The 25,150-nt window shown below is 49.7% G+C and overlaps 1 protein-coding gene and 1 long non-coding RNA gene across 2 annotated transcripts in view; one reads left to right on the top strand and one right to left on the bottom strand.

Moving 5' to 3' along the window:
* Positions 1-24,605, top strand: part of MAPK4 (mitogen-activated protein kinase 4) — a 177,495-nt gene extending 152,890 nt beyond the window's left edge. The window contains exons 3-6 of the mRNA XM_079942913.1: positions 14,267-14,411; positions 16,127-16,288; positions 20,854-21,055; positions 23,871-24,605. Of these exons, the coding sequence (XP_079799039.1) occupies positions 14,267-14,411; positions 16,127-16,288; positions 20,854-21,055; positions 23,871-24,567 (1,206 nt within the window). The 3' untranslated portion in view covers positions 24,568-24,605. The remainder of the gene's footprint in view (positions 1-14,266; positions 14,412-16,126; positions 16,289-20,853; positions 21,056-23,870) is intronic.
* LOC307197190 lies at positions 1,137-23,999 on the bottom strand. The gene is made up of 4 exons (XR_013831346.1): positions 23,863-23,999; positions 22,483-22,629; positions 1,536-1,635; positions 1,137-1,453 (listed from the first exon to the last, which is right to left on the bottom strand). It is a non-coding gene; the product is annotated as an uncharacterized lncRNA (long non-coding RNA).
* Positions 24,606-25,150: the final 545 nt, after the last annotated feature.

Below are 25,150 nucleotides of genomic sequence, written 5' to 3'. Positions count from 1 at the left end.
TGAGGCTGAAGCAGCCACACGAAGCCTTCCCTCCGCCCAGCTCTCTAACCAGCCCAGCCCTGGTCCTAGCGAGGACGGTGGGATTAGAGCTGGCGATCCCCGCACATCACCGAACAAACAAAACATTTGATCGTGTCTTTGAACCGTAAGGGAATTCAGAGTTGATGACTTGGACCCCAGGAGGATAATGTCCAAAGCTTTTATCTGTGATGGTGAGCTCTAGTTGAATTAGAAGACATTTCAAGAAAGTGCTTGTTAAAAAGAAGCCCAACTCCATTGTTTCCACTTTCCCGCTGTTTAAAAGTAAGGAGAAGTACAGTATGCTGAGTGAAAGAAGCCAGCCACAAAAGGATAGATACTATATAATCCCACTTAGATGAGTAGTCAAATTCATAGAGCCAGGAAGTAGAGTGGTGGTCGCCAGGGGCTTCGGGGGGAGGAGTATGGTAAGCTACTGTTTACTCAGTTTTGCACGTGGTGGTGACGGTTGCACATGTACTTACTACTACTGCATTGTACACCTAAAAACAGTTAAGATGGTGAATTTTATGTGTATTTTACCACGATTAAAAATAAGTTGGTTTTGGGGGCTTCCCTGGTGGCACAGTGGTTGAGAGTCCGCCTGCCGATGCAGGGGACGCGGGTTCGTGCCCCGGTCCGGGACGATCCCACATACCGCGGAACCTGCATGTCCGGAGCCTGTCCTCCGCACTTGGAGAGGCCACAACAATGAGAGCCCCGCGTACCGCAAAAAAAAAAAAAAAAAGAAAAAAAGTTGTTTTTTAAAGCAATTCTACTATAATTTTTTTAATGTAAAACGAAGGGACCGCATGGGGGCTGCAGGCCTATAGGAACTTAACTGGGCTTTTGGTTGATTTCCATGGAAACTGTGGAAGAGATGAATTTCATTGGACAGGATTCCCCACAGCATGGAGTGGGGAAGGGGCAGCCCCGAGAAAGGAGGGCAGCAGATCAGCATTTAAGGGCATCTTAGAAGTTAATGAAAACTCAGTGCAGCTGATTTAACAATACTGTTTCTTCACCGTGTGTATTTTAGCTGCACAAACAGAATGTACCAGGTGACTTACCAATCATTGTGTTGTAATGGTGGGCTTTTAAGATTGTGTGTTCCTTCCCTCAGCCTGAGAGATTCCCTGCTGCATATATGCATGGAAATGCGTTTAGTAGAATGAGTTTAGAGTCAGCAATAAGAAAGGCGATTCCGCCGTGGTGTTATTTCTTTTTTAAAAGGCTTCTAACGTACATGATATGGATATTGGCACAAATAAGAATTATACCTTCAGGGGCTTCCCTGGTGGCGCAGTGGTTGAGAGTCCACCTGCCGATGCAGGGGACGCGGGTTCGTGCCCCGGTCCGGGAAGATCCCACATGCTGCGGAGCGGCTGGGCCCGTGAGCCATGGCCGCTGAGCCTGCGCGTCCGGAGCCTGTGCTCTGCAACGGGAGAGGCCACAACAGTGAGAGGCCCGCGTACCGCAAAATAAATAAATAAATAATTTTTTAAAAAGAATTATACCTTCAGAGGAAGGAGGCTGTGGAGAGGGAGGCCATATATTTCTGCCTAAACTGGGCCTCTGGGAGGGTGTTGTTTTTCTAAGTGATCTTCTGATGTGTGTCTGTAACACAAAGAATTAGCCCCTATTACAGGTCAGTCTGCTGCTCAGTTAGAGAAATCTGCCTGGCCTGTGAACAAGGCAAGTCATAGATCCCTCAGGCAGGGCAGGATATTAAAGATCATTCAGGGCTTTGCTCATCCAAGTTCAGTCCACTGACCTGCAGCATCGGCATCACCTTGTTGGACTGACGAAATGGAATCTACATGTTTTCAGCCCGGATTCCCAAGAATTCGAGTGCATGCCAAGGTCTGAGGAGCTGCGCTCTGGAGGGTGGTGCTGGCGCATCTCCCACGAGCCTGCCCATTCTGTGCTTGCCCACCTCTGCCTGTCAGGAGCCCAGCCCCCCTTGAACAGCCCGGTAGCTTTCGAGGGCTCTCTTTACTTGAAAAGCAGTAGAGCTGCGTATTCACATCAAAGGTGCTACATCAGCACAACCTGGGGTTGAATCCCAGCTGTGCCACTTACAGCCTGTGTGACTGTGGATAGGTTGCTTACCCTCTCTGTGCCTCAGATGCCTCCCTGTCAAATGACTATAATGAGAGACCCTACCTCATGGGGTTGTTGCAAGAATGAAATGAGTTAATCCATATGAAGCATGAGAGCAGTTCGAGAAGCTCAATAAATGTTAGGTATTATCAGCGTATTGCATGGATTTCTGCCTTACACTTTGGCGCATGTCTGTCCCAAGAGCCTCAGAGAGCAAGCTTAGCTCCTGGTCCGAATGACAGCCTTGCATGTGTCTAGAGGCAGCTTTCATGCCCCCCACAATGTTCTCCAGGCTCAGCGTGCCCTGTCTTTCCCATTCCTTATGTGATGTTCCTTTGGTTTGCACAGCACATCCACCAGGAGCTCTTCTGGGAACTTGCACCTCCACAAAATCACAGCAATCGTGCAACCGCCGCCATTGACCCCCTAAAGCTCAAAGTTTTTACTTCTCCCTAGCCTGATTCCTTTCTCCCTTGACCTAGTTTCTTCTAGATCAGACAGGAGTCCATGTGTGCATTCCTACCCGCTTACAAGGAAGTGTGGTACCCAGGGGCCTTCCCGAAGCCTTTCTGAGACTGTTAAACCCCTGCTATCTGGAGAGCAGCATCTTTGCTGCCAGCCCAGCTTGCAAGGCTCTCCAGCTTCCAGTGACAGGTGTGCTGAGCCTGCAACTGCCACGAGTGCTCCATCTGACTAGTGCCCTCCCCCTAGTCAGAATTAGCAGGGCTGCCCAGGGCTTTCCACAGCCTACGCTGAAAGCCCCATCCTACCCACCATCCCTTCTGCCCCACTCGGCATCCCTCCACAGCTCCCTGCATCCTTCCTGGAGTTCTCAAAGTAGGAGGGGCATAAGGGTTCCCTTGGGAGCTCATATGAGCTGGAGATTGGAGGACTCTAAGTAAGCTTTGGCCAGTCTGCACACCTCACAAGCACTTCCCCTGATTCTCATACAGGAGGTCCTTGGGGACCGCTGACCTTCAGGATGAAGGTCAGTCTCCTCAGCCCCTTCCCATGTCCCATTTGTCCACATGTACAGATGTCTGTCCTCTGAGCACATTCTAGGTCTCGCTGCCCCCCCAACTTTACTCACACTGGCTCCCCCTGGCCACCACCCCCTCAGATGTTCCCCAGCACAGCTATCCAAGATGTCCCCAACCATGAAGACCAACTGAAACCAACCTCTTCTCATGAATTCTTCTCTGACCCACCTCAGGACAAAATACCACCCCTCTGAGCTCTGAGCACGCCTCTGCCTTGCTGCCTACCACTGACTCTATTTAGTATGCGAGGTGGTGGAGGTCCAGCAGCACACAGGCTAGGGTATGGGCTCTGCAGCTGCATGCCCTGGCCCACTTCCCAGCCATGTGAACTTGGACAAGTTGTGTAGAGAGCCTGCATCTAGAATCTGATGGAGGGATTGTTGAATAAATTCAGGTAAAATGCTAACACAGCGCCCAGCACAGAGCAAGTCCTACATAAATATTGACCGAGATCCTCTCCTGGTCCTTCCCATCATCTTTTCCTATTGAACGTTTCATCTATTTAACCACATTACATGCTCTTTGAAGCCAGGGATAATCTTATTCATTTCATTTCTGCCACCCATGGATGACACATGTTGGACTCCCAGGACACATGACACAGACTTCTGGTCAACCAGGTGAGGCTGTCAGAGCCCCGCTCCATCCTGACCTGGAAGCAGGGGCAGCCCTCAACAGCCATTCGGTATGAATGGAGCAGCAACCCTTCCTGCCTTCCCTGCCATCCCCCCACCCTAACGCACGCACCGAGCTATGGCTGACTGCACTCTTGTTCTTTTTTCTTTTAATAGATCTTTATTGGAGTATGATTGCTTCACATTACTGTTAGTTTCTGTTGTACAACAAAGTGAATCAGCCATATGCATACACATGTCCCCATATCCCCTCCCTCTTGCCTCTCCCTCCCACCCTCCCTATCCCACCCCTCTAGGTGGTCACAAAGCACCGAGCTGATCTCCCTGTGCTATGCGGCTGCTTCCCACTAGCTATCTATTTTACATTTGGTACTGTATATATGTCCATGCCTCTCTCACTTCACCCCAGCTTCCCCCTCCCACCCTGTGTCCTCAAGTCCATTCTCTACGTCTGTATCTTTACTCCTGCACTGCAACTAGGTTCATCAGTACCTTTTTTTTTTTTTTAGATTCCATATATATGCGTTAGCATACGGTATTTGTTTTTCTCTTTCTGACTTATTTCACTCTGTATGACAGACTCTAGGTCCATCCAGCTCACTATAGATAACTCAGTTTTGTTTCTTTTTATGGCTGAGTAATATTCCATTGTATATATGTGCCACATCTTCTTTATGCATTCATCTGTTGATAGACACTTTGGTTGCTTCCATGTCCTGGCTATTGTAAATAGAGCTGCAATGAACATTGTGGTACATGACTCTTTTTGAATTATGGTTTTCTCAGGGTATATGCCCAGTAGTGGGATTGCTGGGTCATATGGTAGTTCTATTTTTAGCTATTTAAGGAAACTCCATACTGTGGTTGTATCAATTTACATTCCCACTAACAGTGCAGGAGGGTTCCCTTTTCACCACACCCTTTCCGGCATTTATTGTTTCTAGATTTTTTGATAATGGCCATTCTGACTGGCATGAGGTGATACCTCATTGTAGTTTTGATTTGCAATTCTCTAATAGTGATGTTGAGCATCTTTTCATGTGCCTCTTGGCCATCCGTATGTCTTCCTTGGTGAAATGTCTATATAGGTCTTCCACCCATTTTTTAACTGGATTGTTTTGTTTTGTTTTTTGATATAGAGCTCCATGAGCTGTTTGTATATTTTGGATATTAATCCTTTGTTGTTTCATTTGCAAATATTTTCTCCCATTCTGAGGGTTGTCTTTTTGTCTTGTTTATGGTTTCCTTTGCTGTGCAAAAGCTTTTAAGTTTAATTAAGTCCCATTTGTTTATTTTTGGTTTTATTTCCATTACTCTAGGAGGTGGGTCAAAAAAGATCTTGCTGTGGTTTATGTCAAAGAGTGTTTTTCCTATGTTTTCCTCTAAGAGTTTTATAGTGTCTGGTCTTACATTTAAGTCTTTAATCCATTTGGAGTTTATTTTTGTGTATGGTGTTAGGGAGTGTTCTAATTTCATTCTTTTACGTGTAGCTGTCCAGTTTTCCCAGCACCACTCATTGAAGAGGCTATCTTTTCTCCATTGTATGTTCTTGCCTCCTTTGTTGTAAATTAGGTGCCTGTATGTGTGTGGGTTTATCTCTAGGCATTCTATCCTGTACCATTGATCTATATTTCTGTTTCTGTGCCATACTGTCTTGATTACTGTAGCTTTCTGGTATAGTTTGAAGTCGGGGAGCCCAATTCCTCCAACTTTGTTTTTCTTTCTTAAGATTGCTTTGGCTATTCGGGGTCTTTTGTGTTTCCATATGAATTGTAAAGTTTTTTGTTTTAATTCTGTGAAGAATGCCATTGGTAGTTTGATAGAGACTGCATTGAATCTGTAGATTGCTTTGGGTAGTATAGTCATTTTCACAATATTGATTCTTCCAATCCAAGAACGTGGTATATTTCTCCATCTGTTTACGTCATCTTTGATTTCTTTCATCAGTGTTTTATAGTTTTCTGAGTTCAAGTCTTTCCACTCCTTAGACAAGTTTATTCCTAGGTATTCTTTTTGTTGCAGTGGTAAATGGAAGTGTTTCCTTAATTTCTCTGATTTTTCATTGTTGCTGTATAGGAGTGCCAGAGATTTCTGTGCATTAATTTTGTATCCTGCAACCTTACCAAATTCATTGATTAGTTCTAGTAGTTTTCTGGTGGCATGTTTAGGATTCTCTATGTATAGTATCATGTCATCTGCAAACAGTGACAGTTTTACTTCTTCTTTTCCAATTTGGATTCCTTTTACTTCTTTTTCTTCTCTGATTGCCATGGCTAGGACTTCCAAAACTATGTTGAATAAGAGTGGCAAGAGTGGACATCCTTGTTCCTGATCTTAGTGGAAATGCTTTCAGTTTTTCACCATTGAATATGTTGCTTGCTGTGGGTTTGTCATATGTGGCCTTTATTATGTTGAGGTAGGTTCCCTCTATGCCCATTTTCTGGAGAGTTTTTTATCATAAATTGGTGTTGAATTTTGTCAAAAGCTTTTCCTGCATCTATTGAGGTGATAATACGGTTTTTATTCCTTAATTTGTTAATGTGGTGAATCACATTGATTGATTTGTGTATATTGAAGAATCCTTGCATCCCTGGGACAAATCCCACTTGATCATGGTGTATGATTCTTTTAATGTGTTGTTGGATTCTGTTTGCTAGTATTTTGTTCAGGAGTTTTGTATCTATGTTCATCAGTGTTATTGGTCTATAATTTTCTGTTTTTGTGATATCATTTTCTGGTTTTGGTATCAGGGTGATGGTGGCTTCGTAGAATGAATTTGGGAGTATTTCTCCCTCTGCAACTTTTTGGAAGAGTTTGAGAAGTACCGGTGTTAGCTCTCCTCTAAACGTTTGATAGAATTTGCCTGTGAAGCCATCTGGTCCTGGACTTTTGTTTGTTGGAAGGTTTTTAATTACAGTTTCAATTTCATTACTTGTGATAGGTCTGTTTATATTTTCGAATTCTCCCTGGTTCAGTCTTGGAAAATTGTACCTTTCCAAGAATTTTTCCATTTCCTTGTGGTTGTCCATTTTATTGGCATATAGTTGTTTGTAGTAGTCTCTTATAATCCTTTGTATTTCTGTACTGTCAGCTGTGATTTCTCCTTTTTCATTTATAATTTTATTGATTTGTGTCCTCTCCCTTTTTTTCTTGATGAGTCTGGCTAAGGGTTTATCAATTTTGTTTATCTTCTCAAAGAACCAGCTTTTAGTTTTATTGATCTTTGCTATTGTTTTCTTCTTTTCTATTTCTTTTACTTCTGCTCTGATCTTTATGATTTCTTTCCTTCTCCCGACTTTGGATTTTCTTTGTTCTTCTTTCTCTAGTTGTTTTAAGTGTAGGGTTAGATTGTTTGAGATTTTTCTTGTTTCTTGAGGTGAGATTGTATTGCTATAAACTTCCCTCTTAGAACTGTTTCTGCTGCACCCCATAGGTTTTGGATTGTCATGTTTTCATTGTCATTTGTTTCTATGTTTTTTCTACTTACTTTTTTGATTTCTTCAGTGATCTCTTGGTTATTTAGTAGCACACTGTTTAGCCTCCATGTATTTGTTTTTTACAGTTTTTTTCCTGTAATTGATTTCCAGTCTCATAGTATTGTGGTCAGAAAAGGTGCTTGATATGACTTCAATTTTCTTAAATTTTATGAGGCTTGATGTGTGACCCAAGATGTGATTTATCCTGGAGAATGTTCCATGTGCACTTGAGAAGAAAATGTATTCTGCCACTTTTGGGTGGAATATTCTATAAATATCAATTAGATCTATCTGGTCTATTTTGTCATTTAAAGCTTGTGTTTCCTTATTTATTTTCTGTTTTGATGATCTGTCCATGGGTCTAACTGGGGGGTTATAGTCCCCTACTATTACTGTGTTACTGTCAATTTCTCCTTTCATGGTTGTTAGCATTTGCCTTATGTTTTGAGGTGCTCCTATGTTGGGTGCATAAACATTTATAAATGTTATATCTTCTTCTTGGATTGTTCCTTGATCATTATGTAGTGTCCCTCCTTATCTCTTATAACAGTCTTTATTTTAAAGTCTATTTTACCTGATATGAGTATTGCTACTGCAGCTTTCTTTTGATTTCCAATTGCATGGAATTTCTTTTTCCATCCTTTCACTTTCAGTCTGTATGTAGGTAGGTCTGAAGTGTCTCTTGTAGACAGTGTATATATAGGTCTTGTTTTTGTATCTATTCAGCCAGTCTGTGTCTTTTGGTTGGGGCATATAATCCGTTTACATTCAAGGTTATTATTGATATGTATGTTCCTATTACCATTGTCTTAATTGTTTTGGGTTTGTTTTTGTGGGTCTTTTTCTTCTCTTGTGTTTCCCACCTAGAGAAGTTTCTTTTGCATTTGTTGTAAAGCTGATTTTTGTGGTACTGAATTCTCTTAGCTTTTGCTTGTCTGAAAAGCTTTTGATTTTTCCATGGAATCTGAAAGAGATCCTTGCTGGTTAGGGTAATCTTGGTTGTAGGTTTTTCTCTTTCATCACTTTAAGTGTATCCTGCCACTCCCTTCTGGCCTAAAGAGTTTCTGCTGAAAAATCAGCTGATAACCTTATGGGAATGCCTTTGTATGTTGCTTTTTGTTTTTCCCTTGCTGCTTTTAATAATTTTTCTTTGAATTTAATTTTTGTTAGTTTGATTAATATGTGTCTTGGTGTCTTTTTCCTAGGGTTTATCCTGTTTGGGACTCTCTGTGCTTCCTGGACTATTTCCTTTCCCATGTTAGGGAAGTTTTCAACTATAATCTCTTCAAATATTTTCTCAGACCCTTTCTTTTTCTCTTCTTCTTCTGGGACTCCTATAATTCGAATATTGGTGTGTTCAGTGTTGTCCCCGAGGTCTCTGAGATTGTCTTCAATTCATTTTTTCTTCTTTAATCTGTTCCTTGGCAGTTATTTCCACCATTCTGTCTTCCAGCTCACTTATTTGTTCTTCTGCCTCAGTTATTCTGTTATTGATTCCTCCTAGTGTATTTTTCATTTCAGTTATTGTGTTGTTCATCTCTGTTTGTTTGTTCTTTAGTTCTTCTAGATCTTTGTTAAACATTTCTTGTATTTTCTCAATCCATGCCTCCATTCTATTTCCAAGACTCTAGATCATCTTTACTATCATTACTCTTAATTCTTTTTCAGGTAGGTTGCCTATTTCCTCTTCATTTATTTGGTCTTGTAGGTTTTTACCTTGCCCCTTCATCTGTGACATACTTTTTGCCGTCTCTTTTTTTTTTTAATGTGGGATTCTGTTCCTGTCTTACTGGTTGTTTGGCCTGAGGATTCCAACACTGGAGTTTGTAGGCTGTTGGGTAGAGCTGGGTCTTGGTGCTGAGATGAGGACCTCTGTGAGACATCTGTCCAATGAATATTCCCTGTGGTCTGAGGTTCTATGTTAGTCCAGTGGTTTGGACTCGGAGCTCCCACCGGAGGAGCTTTGGCCCGACCCCCGGCTCATGAACCAAGATCCCACAATCTGTGTAGGGTGGCAAAAAAAAAAAAAAAAAAAAAAACAGAGAGAGAACAATAACAAAGTAAAAAATAAAATTAGGCTAGGAAACTAACAGATATGTTAGAAAGAATATAAAGATAAAAATATAGATGAATCAACAACCAGAAGGTACATCAGTACCACAATAGTAAGAAAGAGGAGGAGGAAGAAGGAGAAAAAAAAAAAAAAGAAAGAAAAAAATGGCGGGGGGAGGCCTTGGCTGTGGAGGGCGAGGTCTAAGCATGGGCGAGGTTTGGTGGTGGGTGCAGCCTATGCTCAGGATCCACAGGGCTGGAAAAGGCCCTGGGGGCTGTGGGGAGTGGGCCTTAGCCTCAAGGAACAGAAGGGGCCCAGGCGTGCCCCCCACCGCTGGTCTGAGAGGGCAGGGGACCTCACCTGGGAGCACAGCAGGCTTCCCAGACTCGAGTGGGCAGGGCAAATGCCCTCCTCTCCTCTCCTGCTCCTCCCGTCTGGGAGGGCCCCTCCCGCCTGCCTCTGCTGTTCGCCCCTCGGCCTCCTTCCTATGCCCCCAGGACCCATGCAGCCTGGAGGGGGCTTTGTGGGGGGGGGTATCGGCCTGGGAGCTCAGCAGCCTCCCCAGCCCGAGTGGGCTGGGAGATCACCCTCCATTCCTCTTCCACTCTTTCATGAGGGTCCTTCCCGCCTGCCTCTCCTAATCTCCACAGCCTCAGGGGTGCCAATCCTGTCTGGCCTCCACTTCTCCTCCCCCTTCAGTCCCCCCGCGTCCTACTGGTTCACTTGGGGGTTCCTCCCATCTCCTTGGGCGTCAGGGTCCCCACCAGCAGCTGGCAGGCGCCCTAGTTGTGGGGAGACGCTACCTTGGCGTCTTCCCACACCCAGGGCTTTTATTCTTGGGAGAGTGTTGTCCCTATTTAAATTTGCCCTACCTCTGCGAGGTGCCAGTAGGTGCATTAAAGGGTGAAGTGGAAAGTTTATGGGATCAAGCTTTCTCCTCCAGCCTTCTGACTCCCAGACCCAAGAGATCAGGCTTGGGCCAGTGGAGGCACAGAGAAGGCCAGCTGAGCAGAGCTGAAGCCCACCTAATACAGGCTCGCCGGAGCAGCGGATGGGTGCCCACCCTTCCAGGGTGAGTTCGATGGAGGCTGCTCTGAATTCCTTGGCAGGCAGCTGGGACTGAGTGTGGTTTCCTTGCTCCTTCAGCAAAGAGAATGCTCAGCTTCAATTCTACCCTCCCTCTGGATCTGTGGGGGGTCCCTAATTACTCTCCTCCTGGGGCAGCTGCTACCAGATTATTTCCAAACACCTTTAAGGCTTTCAAAGTCAGAGCCTCTCACTAGCTGGACATGACTCCAGCACAATGGGCTGGTTGGAGTAATAGCTGAAGAAGTCCAAAGTCCCCATGGTGGGGTCTAGACAGGAAACCGTGTCCACCCCTCCCAGTGGTGCCTCCGGAGTTGCCTTCTCACTGGAAACACCAAGGGACAGGCTGGCAGGAGGACTGGGACACTAGGGAAAGGGTGATTCTGGTCTTGCCTCTTACACTCAGGGGGTGACGCGAGGAGTGTCCGCTTCCCGTCTCCCCAGCGTGGTGATGAGACAACACGCCCTGCCTGTGCCCGCTGTCCCACCCACTGGTCAGCCTGCCGATGGGCGAGCCCCAGGAGAGACCATGTCTGATCACTGAAGACAGCTTCCTCTACATCCAAATGGAGCTGAAACTATCTTCACCCTGCAGGCTCCGGCAGGAAAGCCATTTAAGGATCTCTGTTGAGCCAGTACACTTACGGATTTATGGGCCCTTCTGATAAAACTGAGTCTCCACTCCTGAGTATCCTTAAAGATTTTTTTTATTCTAGAAAATTCTGACTTTTGCCCCATCCACTCAACTAAAACTCCTCTGTTGAATTCAAATCACCAGTATTGTGCGGTGGACTCCAGTGCCTCTCCCACTCAGACACCCAGGGCTCATCTCAGCTGAGGGCAAGACCTCCAGCCCCTCCCCGTGTCTGCCCCACAGACCCAGGAATGGAGGTTCCCCTCCGTTCCCATCCCCCCCTTCCCCAGGGCTCCCCTTGCTCCAGAGCCTGGCAGAACAGCTACTGCACCTTCCCAAATTCTCCTCTGTCCTGTGGCTTCTGAAACATATCAGTAAATCCCCTGACTTGAGGGACAAGTAACTTGAGGGAAGCAGCTAGTAGTTGACAAAAATCTGGCAGGTTCTTGGTTTTCATTCAAAGGTAAGGAAGAGCCAGGGGTGAACTTTCTCAGCTGTTATCATGGCCTTGCCCATAATTCTGGCCCTGGGGCAGCCTTGCCCATGCAAACATCTTTCTTTTACTTTCAGGGAAGGTGTTTCAGAAGGAAGCTCCCTGTGTCCCACTTCAGCTCCAGACTCTGCAGATAGGCAGGTGTTAATTATAGGGAATTCTGTCCCATAAAAGATTGCTCATTTACACATCAGAATAAACTCACCTTAAGTCACCTCCCCTCTGGGTACTCTGTCTTTCTCTGACACACTCACCCTCTGACTGGAAAATAAAATCGGACCATTCTTTATTTATAAGTCACCCACCCAGATGTGAGCTTCTACAGTCTGGCTTGTCTCTTTCCTTCTAGAATCAAACTTAAACTCCTAACAGATTACTCTTCATACAGCAATGTGGATGAGTCCAGATGCATTATGCTAAGGGGAAGAATTCAGACGCAAAAGGCCACCCGCTGTGATTCCATTTATATGACGTTCGTTCCGCACAAGCAAAACTAAAGGGATGGAAAACAGTGGTTTCTAGGGAACTGGGGCTCGGAGGTGACCAGAAGGGGGCACGAGGGAATTGTGTGAGCTGATGGAATTGTATGTCTCTTGATTATGATGGTGGTTACATGATTCTACGCTTTGTCAAAACTCATAGAACTATACCCTAAAGAGAGTGAATTTTACTGTTTATAAATTATACTTCAATAAACCTGACTTAAAAAAAAAATTACTGGGCTTCCCTGGTGGCGCAGTGGTTGAGAGTCCGCCTGCCGATGCAGGGGACACGGGTTCGTGCCCCGGTCCGGGAAGATCCCACATGCCGCGGAGCGGCTGCGCCCGTGAGCCATGGCCGCTGAGCCTGCGTGTCCGGAGCCTGTGCTCCGCAACGGGAGAGGCCACAACAGTGAGAGGCTGGCGTACCACAAAAAAAAAAAAAAATTACTTACACTTGCCAGTCCTTTCTGGAAGAAGGCAAGGCATAAGGCAAAAACTGACAACTTTTCTAAACTCCTCATCCACCATTGAAAGTGGGAACTGGATCTCTCCATAAAATCAGGTCTGTTAAAGAAGGGGATCCCTGGTTCCCCCAGAAGGTGCCCCATTTTGAAGGGGCTCAGACCATGTGAGACGTTCCTTACTCATCCCTCCATCTGTGTTCGTTGGACATTTCCTAGGAGGCAGACTTGGCAGTAGGCAATGCAGAAATGGCTGTGAAACAAGATACAGCCTCTGCCCATGAGGGGTGAATAGTCTAGTGGTCCTGGGGGTGGGATGGGTGAAGGTGGAACTGCAGAGAAGTAAAGAAACAGTAACAAGACAGGGATCATGGAGCTCCTGGGAAGGGGCATTCAACCTCATCCCAGGGAATTGGGAAGCTTCTGAGAGGAAGCAGCCTGAGTGTGAGTTAGCCAGGAAGGACAGTGGGTGTGAGGACACCCATCCCTGGCAAGTACACATGCAAAGGCCCAAAGGACAGAGAAAGGGGGCATATTTTAAAAATTATAAGGAGCTCCTTTTGGAGCATCGAGGCTGGGGAATGGGTATACCTTAGTCTTGTCTTCCTTCCTTCCACCAGTCTGAGGACCTGCTCTAAAGAAATATGTGCCACAGAGGAGAGAAAACTGCTGTAACTCAGGGCTCTCAGGTTTAAAACATAATAAATCTTTGCTCAACAAGTGACGAGATTTCAGATTAATTGATCAAAAGCTCCTGGGTACTTGGGCCTCCTAACGTTTCACCTGCTTTTAACCTAGGTCTGTGATACTTTTTACATCAGCAAAAAGGAAAATTAGATGCTAAATTGGAAATTACAACAGCAAGTAACAAAACCGTCCCTAGAATTTCTCACTGGATCCCCCTGGTGCTAATTATCTGACCTTGACCACCAAATAGGTCTATTTTTTCAATTTAGAGAGACCGTTCCATGTAATTCAACAGACATTTCCCAGATTCCACTGTTGGGCCAGCTTTGTGAATTACATAGAGAACAAGCTCCGAATTGCCTGGCTATACTTCCCTATCTGTGCTAAAGCACCTATGCTGTCACTATATCCCGTAGTGAGGGATTCCACGCCAGACCGCACATTGAGCAGTGGCTGAAATCAGCTAGAACATCTATCCCCCCAAAGACACTCTGTAGAACTCCCAGAATCCTCTGGGCCAACCAAAGCTGTGTCCACTCTGCCTTTTAGGGCTGCTTCCAAAAGCCCTTCACCCGCACCCATTATGAAGCTGGCCTCATCCATTCCCAGCAGGGGCTTGGCGTCTGACATCACGGCAGAATTAATTTAATCATCTGCACCAAAGCAACTGGCTTGATTTAAATTTCACAGCTCTTTCTGACATCCAGCCACTGAATAAATCAAATCCCACTGTCTCATCGTTACTCTGTTGATGGTGATAACAAACTCAAGTATGGTTCCTCCTTTTCCATCTTCTTACTAGGTGAGGGTAGAGTGCTACGCGTCATTACATCAAGATGGGCTGGGAAAGCACTGCTTCTTAAATAGTGTCATCCTGGATCCCTTTCCACAGAAGAGAACGCCAGGGCCTCATAAGATTCCCCCGCCGAAGCCTCTGAGCCCCACAACGCTGCCTAAACCCCTCTAACCCGACGATCAATGGGAAAGGATGGAGAGTGAAAGGGGTCCTGTCTCCCTGGGAAGGGAAAGGAGGAGAGGCATGGGAGGGGGGGTGTCTACAAATGACTGATTACTGGAAGCCTGGATTTTGTCTTCCAGGGTTACCTGTCAGAAGGGTTGGTAACGAAATGGTACCGCTCACCACGCCTGCTCCTCTCCCCTAACAACTACACCAAAGCCATTGACATGTGGGCCGCTGGCTGCATCCTGGCAGAGATGCTCACGGGGAGGATGCTCTTTGCTGGTAAGCTGCTACCCAGGCACCTTCCTTCTCCTCTGCTGTAGCTCAATAAAAGGGGAAAACAGGGCTTCCCTGGTGGCGCAGTGGTTGAGAGTCCGCCTGCCGATGCAGGGGACACGGGTTCGTGCCCCGGTCTGGGAAGATCCCACATGCCGCGGAGCGGCTGCGCCCATGAGCCATGGCCGCTGAGCCTGCGCATCCGGAGCCTGTGCTCCGCAACAGGAGAGGCCGCAGCGGTGAGAGGCCCGCGTACCGCAAAAAAAAAAAAAAAAAAAAAAACGTGGGGGAAACACATGTTAGTCACAGACATGCTAGTCTTTGGCGTCACCTCTGCAGCTTTTATGGCACCTGATTATCAACCATTTCAGGCAAAATACTGGAGAGGCTAAAAAAAAGCCTTTTGAGCACAGAACTTTCAAAATCAATAATCGTGTATATTCGAACATCTTGAGACTGACCCCTGAAAACACCCGTCCTACATTTTCAGCCCCTTCCTCCCCTCTCCCTGCCACTGTGAGAAGTCGGTCTGGAGTGCTCATTTGGAGAGGGGACCCCACAAGTCTCCCAGAGTCTCTGAACTGAGCCTACATGAGCCCACTGCAGGGAGAGGCCAAGGGACTCGTTCAGAGCGGATGCTGATCCGTAGGCACTTTCTGGGTCAGCGCTCACAGCATCCACAAGTGCTTAGTGCCGCACAGGGCATCATGGGGGACACGGAAGAGCCCCGCCCTTGGCTACCAGCTTCTGGAAGACTGGGACCCCATGGGAATCGGTGGTAAGGGGAGGGAGCTCTGTGCAGCTGGGTGAGTCAGGGGCATTTCTTCAGGAAGATGGGGCCTAGTTGGATTTAACCTGGTAGAGGTAAATGGCAAGGCTACTCATGCCAAAAGGGAAAATGGAGGAACTGGAGGTAAGAACAGCCTGGAAGTCAGAGGGGGCAGCAAGGATTCAGACCTGACCCATCCCAGCAGCGTCAAAGCTCTGAAGCAGCATCCGTGATGGCCTAAGCGTAGAAGAGGAGTTGAGTTTCCAAGATGCACAAAGCCTGAAGCTTCTTACGGATGAGGATGGTATTCATGGAGATTACACTCCATTTATGGAGACGACACTCCATAAATAATCATGTGCTGAATGAGTGAATAAGTGAATGAGTGCTTGAATGCTCGACTCCATCCTGTCCCACAGACCCGGCACAGTCTGTCTTCCTCCCTCTGCCCAAAGGAGCACAGAGGCAGTGTGCTCATGACACGTCCCAAGCTTAATTTGTTCTTCCTGACTTTTTCTCCTCCTAATGGAAATCCAAAAGGTAAGACTCATTCCTAGCCTTAAAATCACTTCCTTCCCCAGCCCAGTAAAGGACATACACAGAGGCATATGGGAAAGAGCATTTGGAAAGCCTTGGGCCAGGCTGTTCCCATCACTTTAGCGATGGCTGACTCAGGCTATATGAGACTGGTCCATTCCAGAGGCACAGAATGCTAGGGGAACGGATGGGGCCCCAGAGACTACCCCTTCTTTCTACATTTGACCAAGCCCCAGAGATGGCAAGCAACTTGCCCACAGTCACACAGCAAGTTAGTGGCAGAGTGAACTCAGGTTCCCTGGCTCCCAGCCCAGCTCTGGTCCCCCTGCCCCAGGGTCGTAGAGCGGCCCGGGAGCTTCCACACACGCCAGCCACGTGGGCAGCACGCTCAACCATCTGGTGTTTACCTCCCCAGGGGCTCACGAGCTGGAGCAGATGCAGCTCATCCTGGAGACCATCCCTGTGATCCGGGAGGAAGACAAGGACGAGCTGCTCAAGGTGATGCCTTCCTTCGTCAGCAGCGCCTGGGAGGTGAAGAGGCCACTGCGCAAGCTGCTCCCCGAAGTGAACAGCGAAGGTACCGGAGTCCGACGGCCAAGCCAGCACCTGGAGGCAGCACTCTGCTTTCACCCTGGGGGGCTGGGGCAGGCAGTCTCTTCCAAAAGGACCAAACCGAGTCCCTAGACACAGAAGCTGGGGACCCCTGGCAGCGGGCATTTGCCCTCGCTCCTTCCAGACTGAGTTCGGCCATCAGGCCACCCTCAGGGCGGTCACAGCTGGTCCTCCACACTCTACCCCTGATTTTGCTTCCTTTTCCTTCTTTCTCACTTGCCTCCCTCCCTCTCTTCCATCTCCCTTTATTTTTCCCTCTGTAAGGCATGGTATGGTTTCAGCAGCTTCAAAGCCAGACCCAGGCTCAGTTCCCAGTTCCACCAGTGACTAGCTGTTTGGCCTTGGGCAAGTTTCTTAACTTCTCTGCATCTCAGTTTCCTTAACTGTAAAATGGATGTAATAATACATGACACACAGGGTCACTGTGACAAGTAAGTAAAACAGAATTTGTAAAGCCCTTAGCATAGGATAGTTGCTCCATCGTCTGAGATGTTACATTGCCACCAGCCCTCTACCTGCCAGAGGCTCCCTTAGGAAACCCCTATATCAGGTAGGATACGGCCTTGCCAATTGTAAAAGAAACCCAGATTATCAACAGCTTAAATAACATGTATTTCTTATTTAAGAAAAAAGAAGTTAAGTTTATTTCTCTCTTATATAATAATCCAAAGTAGATCGTCTAGGGCCAATGTGGTAGACCTGCTCTACCAGGGCCCAAGCCCCTTCTGTCTTGTATTTCTGCCACCTTAAGGTGTTGCCCTTACCAGCTGGGGGAAGGCGGGGAAGGAGGGCAGTTCCCTTGACTTAAGCTCGCCTCCATTCGTGTCCTGTTGGCCAGAACTTAGTCACATGGTCCCACCTCGCTGCAGTGAGGCTGGGAATTGGACACTTACTCCATTGCCACTCTGTGTCCATTACTATGAAAGAGGAGAACAGACATGGGGTACAGCTGTCTCTGCCACGCTCCTCCCCATCAAGAAACCAAGAACTTGGACTAACAATTTCTCTGGCCGTGATCCCCATTCAATCTGTCTCGGTTTCCCCATCTTTAAGGGAGGGGGCAATCTGATTCCCCACAAATTAAGACTCAGCCCATCCACATTTACTTTGATTCCTAGGCCTCTGTAGAAATCCCACCATGTGACACAAGGTTCAGAATTCTCAGGAATTCTGGATCAGGGATGTGTCACCCATGTCCCCATCCCCCAAACCACCACACGCACAGCAGTCCCTCGGTGACTTGGCTCTGAGCGTGATGGGCCTGTCTCGCAGAGATCAGAGACATAAGTGATGGCCTAGCTGGGAAGATGGAGTACACGTCAGAGATAAGCAGATGAAGGAACACATCCTAAGGGGCTAACAAGAGCTCTGGGTATTTGGGGAGGGGAAGAGAGCCACCAAGCACTGAGAGGGATAAAGAACCGGCCTGGAGGACTGGTGAGGGCTCAGATCAGCGGGAAGCTGACTGCAGGAAGTGAAGCTGGATAGGTGAGAAGGGCCAAGAGACTGCAGGGCTCTGAATACCCAGCGGACGTGTACAGACTTGATCCTGTAGCCGAACAGATGTTCACGAAAGCTTCACCCTCCCAATGCGCCCGCTTCAACCACAATTCTCTCGTCTGCCACTGGGCTTGAAAAGTGGCCCCAATCAGCCTGGCCTCAGGGTAATGAGGTATGGCTGAAATGAAACTTCAGTGGGAGAAAGGGTATCACGCGCACCTGTCCCTAAGAGTCAGTTGGTGACTCTCGGTTTGTCCTGGATTGTCCAGTTGAGGCCCCGTAGGCCTGGGAAGAGGTGGGAGTCCTCTCTGGCTGTCACCCTCAGAGGCTCGATGGACACAGTCTGGGTGGACTGTATCCCTCAGCAGCCGAGACAGCCGTCACACCGCAGGTTCAGGACAAGGGAGCAGGCCTGAGACCACGCCAGGGCGTTCCCTTCTGAGCTCCACTTACAAGAAGAAACTATATCACAAAGGACAGAGCTGATGAGGAAATCTAATAGACAAAACAGGGAAAGGAGTCCTCTGGGTGCAGCAGGGGTGAGGGGTGAGGGGCCCTGCCCACCTGCCTCTTGATCTCCAGAGACGCCCCTGAGAATCCTTCCTGAGGATCCCGGGGGCTCTGAGAAGTCCAGCTGGGAATCCACTGGGGCCACAGAGAGGTGACGCAATTGTACAGAAGCCTCATTATATTAGAAGCACTAAAGAAAACATGTGGGAGGTTGAACTTAGAGAAAAGGAGTTGGTGGAGGCGGGGCGGTGTGGTTATGAGTTAAGGTGAAGCCAGTGCTGTAGCCCATAAACCTGAAGTCTCTGTGGCTTACCCGCTAGCTGTGTATTCACTGCTCAACTCGAGTTCAGACAGAGTGGGGAAACCTGGGGGCCGCGCCTGGGATGCTGGCCATGTGACATCTTCAATCGTAACTTTCAAGGCTCCCCCCTACCCGCAGGGCACCAACTTCCGGCCAAAGACAGGCGAAGGGAGAGCAGACACTCCTGCAGGAGGTTTCTATGGGTCTGGCCTGGAAGCGGGGTACACACATCATTTCCAGCCCCTTCCCATTGGCCCGTCACACGGCCACACCGAACTGCGGGGGAGGCTAGGAGATGTAGGCCAGTTGTGTGCCAGGAGGACAGGAGGCTTGCGTGGGACATGACTGCTGCCTTGAAACATGATGGGAACAGTCATGGGGAAGAGAGAGCACGCTGACATGGGGAGACCAGAGAGGGCAGAGCGAGGCTCCAGGGCAGGAGTTAAAGGGGCAGATTTAGGTTTGCTATAAGGCAGGATTTTCTAACACTTGGGCTTCCCAGAAGTGTCTGGGCACCTGCTGGAGGACCAGCTGTCAGAGAGAGGTAAGGGGAGATTCTCATCCTTACTAGAGTCAGTGAAGCGGCCTTCAGGGCTGGCATTTTCCAACGTCAGCGTTCGCTGGGTCTTTCTTAATACTGATGATGATGGGGATGACGCCTGCCAACGTTTAGAGCTCCAACTCTCTCACTTCCTTGTCAAAAGGTTCAGGGTAGTAGGTGGGGCCGAGCGAGGGGCTGGGAGCCCAAAGAAGAAAAGACTTGCCCATCCTGGAGCTGGGCAGTGGCCGAGCTGGGCCCTGCACTGCCTGATTCTTCCCAGTCCTGGGAATCTGTGAGGCTGATTCTCCTTCAGGTCTGCAGCCCTGGGCCCAGAAGCATGCCCTGAGCCCCCGAGCACTGGGGAGGGATCAGAGTCACTGCTGCTTAACCGATCTTTCAGTCTAGGATTATGGAACAGAACTGCATCCTCCTGGGAGGCCAGTGACCTTCAGAATCCATCGATTTCCGGAATCACTGATAACTTTTTCCGCAGAGAGGTCCAGGGCTGGTGTGAGGGGCAGGGTAATGGTGCAGGCTGAGGCCCACCCGGGAGCCCCTCAGAGGGCACAGAAGCCTGGCCCTGGGTTCAGCTGCTTTCCTCCTTTTCCATGTGGGCTGTAACCTGATTAGCCAAGCCATGGTTTAAGCGGAGCCTCCAGGGCTGAGAAGGAGTACAAACCTCCAGACCGGACTTGCCCTGAGATAACCCGGGGCTGAGCTCACAGGGCAGACAGGTGTCCCTACCCCCGCTCAGGACAAAGGGCACCTGTGCGCGGAGGTGATGTTCAGCCAGTGCACACCCACAACGCCCTACAGGTGGCTGCCATCTTGATATACCTTCATGCTGGTTGGCAAATAGCCACCGCACAGGGCTCCTAAGTGCCTGTTTCCACGCCCAGGTTCAGCTGCCAGGTCCTCCCCTTGATCTATAGCCACTGAAGGGTTACTGCCTGGCACAGCACGGGGGCTTCAGCCCAGGGGATAAATATTTTGAAGATGGCCTTTATTTGTCAAACCTCCAGGGGCAACATATGGTAGAAAGGGCTCTGGACTTAGGAGCGCTGGGCTGTCAGGCTCTGTCCCACCCGCCTAGCTCCACGGTGACCCTTCTCACTGAGGCTTTTTGCTGCTGGGTCCTCCACCCGCTCCAGCAGCACTCAACCCATGACAAATGAGGGTGGGGATGGAGATACTCCAGCTTCCCCCGTCCCAAAGTGGGACCATCTCTGAGATGTGTCCCATGCTGTCTCTTGGAGGACCCAGTGGAACGGAGCCCCAGGGGCTCTCAGCAGGAACGGTTCATTGGCACATCCTCTACTGGCTTCTTCCCCATTGCCCTACCGGTGCTTCCTGGCATCACTGCCACATAAACTGCCTCCACCCCATTCCTTGTCTCTGGGGAAATCCAGCCTAAGGCAGAGTTCTAGCCCTGGACCTCCTGTAACCTGAGTCACTGTACCCCTCTGGACCTCTATGAATTCATTAGCGAAGTCAAAAAGCAGCGTCTGCTCTGGATTTGTCCCTGGACTGTGGTGAGGATCCTGAGAAAGGAAACATCCGAAAGCCTTTTGACAAATGGAAAAGTACAAACACTAGGGGGTGTCCCCATGCTGAGGCGTCTTATTCTCAGCTTGGCAAGGGCACAAATGACCTTCCTGTCCTGCTCTGCTCTCCACAGCCATCGACTTTCTGGAGAAGATCCTGACCTTTAACCCCATGGATCGCCTGACCGCCGAGATGGGGCTGCAGCATCCCTACATGAGCCCGTACGCTTGCCCCGAGGACGAGCCCACCTCGCAGCACCCCTTCCGCATAGAGGATGAGATTGACGACATCCTGCTGATGGCCGCCAACCAGAGCCAGCTCTCCAACTGGGACAGGTGCGGTTCCAGCCCTGGAGTCTGGAACCGACATTCCCGTCCTCTCATTTCTATTTGCCTCTGATCCTCCATGACCTTTCCTTCCGTCTCCCAAGTTCTATAGCCCATAGGGCGCTTTCCCCAGCTTAGCCTCCTGCCTTTCTCTCCTGTCCCCAGACATTCCTGGTAGATGACCAGCTATGACCTGCATGCGTGGTCGGGGCCTGCCTTTGTGCAACACCGGTCACCACCAGCTTTCCAACCCACCCCGAGTGTACTGCACACAGGGCTCAATACAATGTTGGGCAAGCATTTAATGAGCCCGCACAGCCAGAGCTCATGTCTAGTAGGCTGGGAATTTGCCCCAGAAAAGCAAAATGCAGCAACGCAAGACAAGAAAACAATGTGACATTTACCACCACACAACACCTTCATGCCGTTCACATCATTTGCACCTCCTGAGATGCCAGTAAAGGGGCACCATTATTATTATCGCTCATTGACGCACGAGGAAGCCACAGCTCAGAGAGGTTAGAGATTGGCATTGTGTCACACACCTAATTCCTGGCCTATGTGGGGCCCTCCCCAATCTGCACCCATGTCAGACACTGCTAAGCAATCACAGGACTCTTCCCTGCTAAACTGAGCCGGGCCTCAGAATCCTTCTCAACACAGTGTGCCCGGAAGTCACTACCAATGAATCAGAGTTGGATAGAAGATACAGTTTTTGACAATCTCCGCATAAGCACACAATGATCTCCTAGGTCCCTTCCTGATCTGATGTTCCTAGATCAGGCACCTAAACATTTGGGCATCACCATCCGCTAATTCTGGAAGGAAGCACTGGGAGCCACTCGGTTTAGAAATAGAAGTCGAGGGCTTAGAAGCTAGGACTCCGAGGGGGCCTAAGTGGGAGCGCTGCTGTTGCGAGAATGTGACAGCTAGTTACATAAGTGACAGATGAGCAGTTTCTCCTTTCCAGTCATTTGACAGATGATGGATTTCAGATTAAGGAGGCTCCAAGGGAGGGTCAGGGCAACGTTGCTATTTCAGGACAGGTTTGTTGGTTTGTTGTTGTTGATTGTTGTTATCAAGAGTTGCCAGCACATAGAGATTAATGAAGACTCTCTCCTCTGCCGCCCCCATGCTAGCCCTGCCCTTGACTGTGGTTCCTGCAGCCCCTCGTCCTCCACTCCACAGCACCTGGGGGCACGGAGCATTGGCTCTGCAGGGTTTGTCCTCTGCTTATCATGGCTATGTCATGGCGTTGGTGTCAGGAAGACTGTAGCAGGGTTTCTTTGGCCCCTGCCCATCAACTCTGACCACTTCTAAACCTGGTGCCCCTCTGCTCCCAACGTGTCCCATCACACCTGCATGAGGAAGGCGGGCAACAAAGACAATGACAAACCCCTTCCCACAGGCCCTGCTGCTTCGGGCAAACTGCTTACCTCTGAACGCTAGTGTCCTCATCTGTGAAGCAGGTGGTAGCACGCACTCCACAGGGTTGCCTGGAGACTGCAGACACCTTACATCTGGCCCTTGGCATGTAGCAGCCAATGGTGACGGGCTTCACAAGTTCTTCCTCCAAGAAATCCCTGCAATTTCAAGGACCCTCATGGGAGGAGGCAGTGTTCACCTCTAGGAGTGACTCCTACGTTAATGGCATCACTGGGAGGGTGGGGAGACCTGGGACCTTCCTGTGCCTCGCACACCACAAGGCGTGGACTGCAGCTGCCCGCCTGCCCGGTCACACAGCCAAACCTGCCTGTCCTTGGTTCTTCCTGTGTGAGCCTTAGGCCTCCTGTTCTGGGAGCGGCTGGCTGCTGCCTGAGGCTTCCCCTGGGCTCCCTGCCTCTCCCCGCCCCCTCAATTCTGCATAGAACACCTGGCACAGGGAGGGAGGGCTCAGCCCAAGCTGATGGCCTGCCCACCTGCCCTTCATTTGCTCTTGGCTAGCAGACTTGGCTCTTCAGGGCCGCAGGACATTTGACGGAGGGCAGAATTCCAAGGATCTCTGGCCTCTCCTGAGGGTGTCTGTAATCTTTCAGTACGCCCTGCCTGCTCAGCATCTACGCAAGGTGCTGCAGGGCCTCCAGCCAGATCCACTATGGCAGGGGTTCTTAGCCCTGGCTGGAACTTAGAAACACCTGGGGAGGTTTGACAACCACGCAGATGCTGGGCCCCTCCCTGGACCTCCTGAATCAGCATTGGAGATGCGGGGCAGGCATGGAATTTTATTTTGAATCCCCCCCACAAGTGATTCTAATCTGAGCCAAGGCTGTGAAGCCCTCATTAGGGCCCTGCTACTCAAAGTGTGGGCCAGGGACCAGCAGAATCAGCATCACTGGCGGCCTGTTAGAAATGCAGACTCTCAGACCCTGCCTCATCTACTGGATCAGCATCTGCAGTTCAACAAGGTCCCCAGGTGATCTGTGTGCACATCAAAGTTTGAGGAGCACCGCACAGGTGCATCCACTAGAAAGTACCATTACATGAGGAGAGGGATTTTGTTTTGTTCCCTGCTGTGTCTGGTAATGCTCAGAACACCGCCTGGCACGTAGGAGGTGCTCAAGAAATATTTGTAGGATATTCAATGAATACAAAAGGATACAAGAGTTAAGCCGGGCAATCAGTCCTTCTGCCTGAGCCCTGGAGGTTCACCGTTACTTTGTCCCATCACCCTCCCACCTTGGGATGTGAGGGAAGGAGCTGGAGGGACTGGGAAGGAATGGAAAGCCGGCCTGTGGGTGGCAGACAGGGATCAGGGGGGTTGGCTCCCTCCACAAAGCCAACCCGGTTGGAAGGGTCCAATCACCATCTTGTCTTACCTTTGCAGGTACCCTGTGAGCCTGTCGTCGGACCTGGAGTGGCGGCCCGACAGGTACCAAGACGCGAGCGAGGTGCAGCTCGACCCGCGCGCAGGCTCGGCGCCGCTGGCGGAGGACGTGCAGGTGGACCCGCGCAAGGACTCGCAGAGCAGCTCGGAGCGCTTCCTGGAGCAGTCGCACTCGTCCATGGAGCGCGCCTTCGAGGCCGACTACGGGCGCTCCTGCGACTACAAGGTGGGGTCGCCGTCCTACCTGGACAAGCTACTGTGGCGCGACAACAAGCCGCACCACTACTCGGAGCCCAAGCTCATCCTGGACCTGTCGCACTGGAAGCAGGCGGCCGGGGCGCCCCCCACCGCCGCGGTGGCGGCGGACGCGGGGCCGCGCGACGAAGAGCCGGCCAGCCTCTTCCTGGAGATCGCGCAGTGGGTCCAGAGCACGCAGGGCGTTCCCGAGCGCGCCAGCCCGCCCCCCGACGGCCCCGAGCGCCGCCTGTCGGCCTCCCCACCCGGCCGTCCGGCCCCCATCGACGGGGGCGCCAGCCCCCAGTTCGACCTGGACGTGTTCATCTCCCGCGCCCTGAAGCTCTGCACCAAGCCCGAGGACCTGCCGGACAGTAAACTGGGCGACCTCAACGGCGCCTGCATATCCGAGCACCCTGGCGATCTCGTGCAGACTGAGGCCTTCTCCAAAGAAAGGTGGTGAGGGCGGCGGAGGGGCGCTCCAGGCCATCCCGAAGGCCGCCTCCCTGGCATCTCCACCACCCCTGCCGCCCCTCTCTGCTGCCTTGGGGTTAGCAGAACACAGGAAGGATCCGAGGAGCGAGAGGAATGTCCATTTCTTAAACTGCCTTAATAACTAGCCTTTAACCTCTGGGAGTGGGTTTGAACAGGAGCCGAGATTGGGGGTTGATCACTTTCCCAGTGAGGACGAGGCCCCTGTGCTTTTATAAGTGGCGGTGTACAGGGCAGAAGTATGTCTTAGCAGTCTGCAGGCCCCACCTGGGTGGCTGTGTGCAGTGGAACCTTGCAGGCAGAGTGTTGGAACCACCTGGCCCAACTAGCCTCAGCTGACAGGTGTGGAAGGACAGTGAGGCCCAGGGAAGCAAAGTGACTCTAAGTTCAGGGCCTAGTCAGTGTCAGGGAAAGCCTTGAACCCCAGGCCCCTGGCCCCTAGGCCAGTGTCTGTCCACTAAACAGTGTCTTCCTCTACTGGCGTCACTCTGGCTTTTCGCTCAGAAAACTTGCTTCAAGATGTTTCTTCCCTGTCCATTACCGTCTGACCCATT

The sequence above is a fragment of the Stenella coeruleoalba genome (genome assembly GCF_951394435.1).
Source record: "Stenella coeruleoalba genome assembly, chromosome: 14".
NCBI lineage: Eukaryota > Metazoa > Chordata > Mammalia > Artiodactyla > Delphinidae > Stenella > Stenella coeruleoalba.
Note: the sequence above shows the minus strand (reverse complement) of the source record. Positions and strands in the feature narration are given on the sequence as shown.